Source organism: Trichechus manatus, unplaced genomic scaffold (assembly GCF_000243295.1).
Source record: "Trichechus manatus latirostris isolate Lorelei unplaced genomic scaffold, TriManLat1.0 scaffold00014, whole genome shotgun sequence".
NCBI lineage: Eukaryota > Metazoa > Chordata > Mammalia > Sirenia > Trichechidae > Trichechus > Trichechus manatus.
In genome coordinates, this window is record NW_004443950.1 from 747483 (window position 1) to 754769 (window position 7287).

At 43.5% G+C, this 7287-nt stretch overlaps 1 protein-coding gene across 4 annotated transcripts in view; it reads right to left on the reverse strand.

Annotated features, from left to right (window-relative positions):
- Window positions 1–7287, reverse strand: part of PRMT7 (protein arginine methyltransferase 7) — a 44221-nt gene that overhangs the window by 11883 nt on the left and 25051 nt on the right. For all 4 annotated transcript variants that reach the window (XM_004371645.2, XM_023726800.1, XM_023726801.1 and 1 more), the window contains 4 exons: window positions 6334–6575; window positions 5687–5867; window positions 2894–3021; window positions 2367–2505 (listed from right to left, as the gene is read on the reverse strand). In XM_004371645.2, coding sequence (XP_004371702.1) covers window positions 2367–2505; window positions 2894–3021; window positions 5687–5867; window positions 6334–6575 — 690 coding nt within the window. The remainder of the gene's footprint in view (window positions 1–2366; window positions 2506–2893; window positions 3022–5686; window positions 5868–6333; window positions 6576–7287) is intronic.

A 7287-nucleotide genomic window follows, 5' to 3' on the forward strand; every position in this document is an offset into this window, starting at 1 on the left:
TTCCCGGGACTTGAGCTGTCAGCTTATCTGGCGAACCTGGGATTCGTCGATCTGCACAGCCTGTGAGTGGGAGCCCTGCTCTCCGACCTTCCGATCCTGGGCTTGCCAGCTTCTGCAGCTGTGTGACTTGGGAGAGGCCTCTACCCTGATCCACAGACTTGGGATGTTCTAGCCTCTACAACCACATGAGCTGTTTCCTTGATATAATCTCTCTCTATGTATATATTTATACACTTTACTGGTTTTGCTTCTCTAGAGAACCCAGCCTAAGACACTAGATAACTGGGATCTTCTAAAAATTAAACACTTATTCTCATCAAAAGACTTCACCAAAAAAGTAAAAAGAGAACCTACAGACTGGGAAAAATTTTTTGGCTATGACATATCCGACAAAGGTCTAATCTCTAAATCTACAGGAAAATCCAACACCTCGACAACAAAAAGACAAATAATCCAATTAAAAAATGGACAAAGGATATGAACAGACACTTCATCAAATAAGACATTCAGGTGGCTAACAGACATATAAGTAAATACTTGCCATCACTAGCCATTAGAGAAATGCAAATCAAAACTACAATGAGATACCATCTCACCCCAACATTACTGGCACGAATAAAAAAAACAGAAAATAACAAACGTTGGAGAGGCTGTGGGGAGATTGGAACTCTTATGCACTGTTAGTGGGAATGCAAAATGGTACAACCATTTTGGAAAATGATATGGTGCTTACTCTAAAAGCGAGAAATAGAAATACCATATGATCCAGTAATCCCACTCCTAGGAATATATCCTAAAAACATAACAGCCGTAACATGTATAAATATATGTGCACTCATGTTCACTGAAGCATTATTCGCAATAGCAAAAAGATGGAAACAACCTAAGTGCCTATAAACAGATGAATGGATAAATTATGGTACATACACACAACTGAATACTATGCAACAATAAAGAACAATGATTAATCCGTGAAACATCTCACAACATGGATAAATCTGGAGGGCATTATGCTAAGTGAAATAAGTCAATCACAAAAGGACACATACTGTATGAGACCACTATTATAAAAACTCATGAAAAGGTTTACACACAGAAAGAAACAATCTTTTATGGTTACAACGGAGGAGAAGGGCGGGGAGGGAAAAACACTAACTAGACAATAGAGAAGTGGTAACTTCGGGGAAGGGTAAGAAGTACACAATACCGGGGAAGCCAGCACAACTTGACTAAGGCAAAGTCATAGAAGCTTCACAGACACTTTCAAACTCCCATAGGGATCGAGTTACTGGGCTGAGGGCTGGGGACCATGGTCTTGGGGGACATCTAGCTCAAATGGCGTAACACAATTTATAAGGAAAATGTTCTACATCCCACTTTAGTGACTAGTATCTGGGGTCTTAAAAACTTGTAAGCAGCCATCTAAGATACGTCTACTGGTCCCACCCCTTCTGGAGCAAGGGAGAATAAAGAAAACCAAAGACACAAGGTGAAGATTAGTCCAAAGGATTAATGGAACACAACTACCACAGCCTCCACCAGACTGAGTCCAGCACAACTAGATGGTGCCTGGCTACCACCACTTACTGCTCTGACAGGAATCACAACAGAGGATCCCAGACAGAGTGGGAGAAAAATGTAGAACAAAATTCAAACTCACAAAAAATACCAGACTTACTGGTCTGACGGAGACTGGAGAAACCCCGAGAGTATGGCCCTGGATATCTTTTTAACCCAATACTGAAATCACTCCTGAGGTTCACCTTTCAGCCAAAGATTAGACAGGCCCATAAAACAAACAATAATACACATAGCTAACCCATATATATGAGACTAAATGGGCACACCAGCCCAGGGGCAAAGACGAGAAGGCAGGAGCGGACAGGAAAGCTGGACGAATGGAAATGGGAGAGAGTTGATATACGTTGCAAGGTTGGAAACCAATGTCACAAAAGAGTACGTGTATTAATTGTTTAATGAGAAACTAATTTGCTCTGTAAACCTTTACCTAAAGCACAATAAAAAAATAAATAAAAGGTGGTAGCAGATGAAAGCAGAGGGGTGGCTGAACTCACTGTGACTGGGCACATGAACTACTGGTGACACAAAGGCAAAGACATCCAGCCAGACAAGTACAGGGGGTGAGGGAGGCTCCCAGCTAGCAGTCCTCACAGGAGGGCAGAGAACAAGCCCCGCAGGAGTCCAAAAGCAAGCATTCAGTTTTCTGCTCGAGTGCCCACCCACAGAAGTCAGCTGAAGCCACTCACAGACAAGGGAGCAGAGAAAACAAAATCGGCAATCACGAGCAGTGAGCTCCTAGGATAAACTCCTCCTTGCCCACAGCCACTGCAGGGCTGGACACTTACCGTCCCCAGGGCCTGGACATACTGATCTGTTCTGTCTTGATCATTGAGCTCTCCAAACCGAGGCCGGTTCCAGAGCAGGTGTGCCTGGCAGTCGCAGACGGGGCGCACTTGATGGAGGTCACCCCCATTCTTTTCGGGGCTAGGCCAGGAGATGAACAAACACACAGGTGATGAGCGTGACCTACCAAACACAGAAGGGCCTAAGGGTATGGGCCTGGAGTCTGCCTGTAGAAATTGACAGGGGATCCAGGGGCACAGCCACAGTTCTCTGGAAGACATGAGTCCAGAGACTGGAAAAGGTTAGCAGGCCACCCATCCAAGACGTCTAAGTGGGAGCCAGCAAGCTAAGACAGCTCTTCAGAGCAACACACAACCAGGCACTGATCCATCCAGTCACAACTCTCTGTCCTTATTTCTGTCCAGACACAAAGCCACCCATGTGTCCCTGCAGGGTCTATACATGGGGACTTTACATACATGACAGTCTCCAAGGCCCACTCCTCCACCCCCTGGTCCTCTGGGCGCACCTGGTCCTCCACAGGCTGTACCACACGCAGTAGTCATCGTGGTGGGCCACCAGGCAGAGGGCTGAGCCCTGGATCACAGGCTCCTCTTGTGACAGGAAGTACACACACTGCATCCAGTGGTCCCGCCACTGAAACGGGAGCAGAATCAGGTGTCACCATGCTGTAACAAGAGCAACACTGCCAATCCAGGAGCCAAAAACCATTACAATCAGTTTACAGGGAGACCATGGAGCAGACTACAGCTGGTTATGCAGGCTGAAGAGATGAAGAAGAAAATCCTGGAGTCAGAAAGGCCAGTGGCAGCAAGCTTGCTGGGACACTGCTGGCGTTAGGAAGACACAAGGTGCCCAAGGCAACAGTCTTCAAGTGGCACCCAGGGAGGGGACAGTGCAGGTGTTCCAGGCCCCCACCCCAGCAGTACAGCGCCACTTCTCTCTGCTACCTGTTGGGCTCTGCTTAATGTTAATCTGAAAACAGCAAGTCCTAGCTTTAAGCAAAGTTTTAAACCCAGTAGTCTAGAGGAGACCCCATTATGAATAGTCCTGTGGCACATATACCAAAGGCTTTAGCATACTCAGAATTTACTCTTGTCTTGTACGTTATTTCAAAACCCAGAAAGGTCAAATGCAATGCATAAAACCTAACCAGATCCTAGATCGAGGTAATCAAAAGCTACAGAAGACATCTGGAAACCAGTGAGGAAATCTGATTTTGAACTGTAGATTAGATGATATTATGGAATTACTGTTAATTTTCTTAGGTATGACAATGGCATTACAATGGAGATTGTTTTTATTCGCAGTTGTATGTTGAGAATAGTGTTAGGATGTCCGCAACTTACTTTCAAATGTCAGCAAAAGAAGAGTGCTGCGTGCGTGCGTGCGTGCGTGTGTGTGTCTATACAGAAAGAGAGGGAAGGAGCAAGGGAGGGAGAAATAAAGCAAATATGGCAAAATATTAACAATCGGTAAATTTAAGAACAAATCAAAGTTCTTTTTCAATAGTTCTGTAGATCTAAAATTTTTCAAAATAAAAAGTTGAGAAAGCTTTTGTTTTGTTTATTCTTTTGAATTAAATGGAATTTTTAAAGAACGGGAATACTCTAAATTATGAAACATAGTTTATAATGATACAGAGTCAACTTTTATTAAGCTGTGCTGATACTTTTTGATACTACAAACCCAAATATAGGATTCTATCTTAGGGAAAAACATAAAAAAAGCTATATTCATATAAAGATGCATATCACGTAAGTATTTATACTAGCAAAATCTGGAAGCAACCCAAATGTCTAACAGTTCAGAAATGGATGTATAAATCCTCATACAGAATCCTCGCAAACAGTTAAAATGATGGCTGTGAAGACTATAAACCAAAAAAACCAAACCTACTGTGTCTGAGTCGATTCTGACTCACGGCGACCCTGGGCAACCACAGGGGTTTCACTTAGCTGCTAACATAAAGGTCAGCGGTTCAAACCCATCCAGTGGCTCCACAGAAGGAAGGTCTGGCAAGCTGCTTCCATAAAGGTTAGAGCCAAGAAAACGCTATGGGGCGGTTCTACTCTGCAACATGTGGGGTCGCCATGAAGACTGCAGTGCAGCATGAAAACAGAAAGGAGATGAGCATCAACAAAAACCCATGCAGGTGAGAAAGACCAAAGAGCAGTAGTTGTTTGAGTGGCAGGACCACGAGTGATTATTTATTTTTGTTTTCTATAATGAAGTTATATTGCTCTTATAATCTTTCAACATCTTTTTAAAAAATAAAGAAATGCCATAAGAAGCAGGCACCTGGCTCAGCTCTTTCCCATTGTCTGAGGAAACTGGCCCCCGGGAGACTCCAGGCACATGGCTTGGCACTAAGCAAACAAAGCCCAATGCCAATCCCACTTCTTAGGAACACACTCCACCCTGCCTGCCCTTGAACTTAACTAAAAAGCAGGCAAACATCATTCTCATGTATCCAAGATGTCTATTTGAACATAAAAGCTAGAAAATGAAAATCCAACCAGATGTGTTCAGAAAAAAATAAAGAGTAACAAGGGAGGAAAAAAATTCATTCTCTAAAACCTGTTATTCACCCCCACACTATGCAAGTTTATCTGAAGACAAGAGAGGAGTTTCCTGCACATGTGCAAACCTATGCATCATAATGACTGGGCCATGCTGCTCTCCATGGATGGTCCAAGAGTCACTTTCCAGCTCTTTCCCCATCGCGTCCCCAACACCATGTGCGATCAATCAAGCTTTTGGAACTGTATTCACTAATGGCATCTGGGTGCAGTTTAAATTTGCATTTTTCTTTATTATGAGAGAGGCTGAGCATCTTTCCACGTGTTAAAGAGTAATCTGTATTTCTTCTTCTGTACTTCATGTCCTCTGCCCATTTTCTAGTGAGCTGGAGCAGGTAGATTTTGAGGCCACAGCAAATGAGGCTGTAGGCAGGCCGCAGTCCTCCATGAAAGCCGATTTGAGACCGGCTGGGGTGCTCTGGGGAAACAGGGGGATGAGCTGTAAGAGTAACTAGGCCAGGAAGGGGGCAAGCAGGCACACCAGAGCTCCTCCAGTGAGCCCTGTGTGCATGACACTCACCATGAACCCACGCAGAGGTCCACCTTACTACAATTAGTGTTTGCTTTTTTTTTTTACTTTTTGCCTTTGATTCTGACATAGTCCCTTCTATCTCTAAATTCTTGTGAATCTAAGATTCAACATGCTACATTCCCATAACCAAAGGTGGATTACAAGTTTCCTGATTTACATGAAAATGTGCTCAGATCCTGCCTCTTACCTGGAGCCCCTCTGGGTCTGAGTGTGCCCAGAAGGGGGCCATAGTGCACTTGATCTTCCCCTCAGGGTCCATTTCAATGTCCCACCAGGAGAGAACCACTTGAGCTCGACCAGACACCAGAGGTTCAAACTGCCTGCTATGGCAAGCTGCTGAGCTACTAACTTGCTTGCTGAAGTCCACACTGTGGAAGAATATTCAGGTATTTAAGCATATTTTAACCTCACATATGTTCCATTTTTAAGCTTTTAAAACACCAACGATGATACTTGTTTGCAATGGATTCCTGCCTTCAGAACAGGGCTTCGAACCAGTTCGGTCCAGTTCAAACCCCTACTTAGAATTTGCATTTCCACCCCAGATACACTGAATCTGAATCTACACTTTAACAAGATCCCCACGTGATTCTTATGTATAATATATTCTGACCTCTACTAGCTGTTCTTAACCGGCAGCATTAGCATTGCCTGGGAACTTGTTAAAAATGCAAATTCTCAGCAGGGGTACCAACTAGGAACAAACTGGTTGGAAACCCTGCTTCAGAGGCAGGTGATACCAGCTACGTTTCCTTCTCACCCAAAAAGAACTTCCAAAGACCCATATTCCATCAATGTCTCACAGTGCCATCACCCTGGGTGGCTCCTTGGTACCTGAACATAGGAAGCACATCACTGAGGACAGTGAAGTCCGCTGGTGACACCTGGTTCAGCTGAATGTCATAGACGGAGGGTGCACCAGGACACCTTTCCAGCTCTAAGGGAGGAACAATGACCTGCTCCCCAAGGCTGGTCTGCACATGGATGGGAAACAGCTTGTTCCAGGACCACATCCTTCTGGACTCCACCAGCTGGGCGTAGACGGTTGCTCTGTGAGGTACTGCCTCACAATTTTCCTAAATTTTACATTAAAAAAAAAAAAGAACAAAAATAAATAAATGCAGGGCAGGTACAGTGACCACAGTAATTCCCATCAATCAAAAGTGGTTTATTCAAAACCACTGGCCAAACTGACAAAAGACAACAGGAGACGAAGGAGATAACCCTTATAAGAAATGAGATGGGTGATATCACAACAGACCCAACTGAATTTAAAAGAATCAAAACAGAAAACTATGAAAAACTGTACTGTGACAAATTTGAAAACCTAGAGGAAATGGACAAATTTCTAGAAACTCACTACCTACCTAAATTAACACAAACAGAGGTAGAACAACTAAATAAACCCTTAACAAAAGAAGAGACTGAAAAGGTTATTAAAAAACTGCCAACAAAAAAAAGCCCTGGCCCGGATGGCTTCATGGGAGAATTCTACCAAACTTTCAGAGAAGAGATAATACCACTTCTACTAAAGGTATTTCAGAGCATAGAAAAGGACAGAATACTCCCAAACTCATTCTATGAAGCCAGCATAACCCTGATACCAAAACCACGTAAAGACATCACAAAAAAAGAAAATTACAGACCAATATCCCTCATGAACATTGACGCAAAAATCCTCAACAAAATTTTAGCCAATAGAATTCAGCAACATATCAAAAAAATAATTCACCATGACCAAGGGGAATTTATACCAGGTATGCAGGGATGGTTCAACATTAGAAAAAC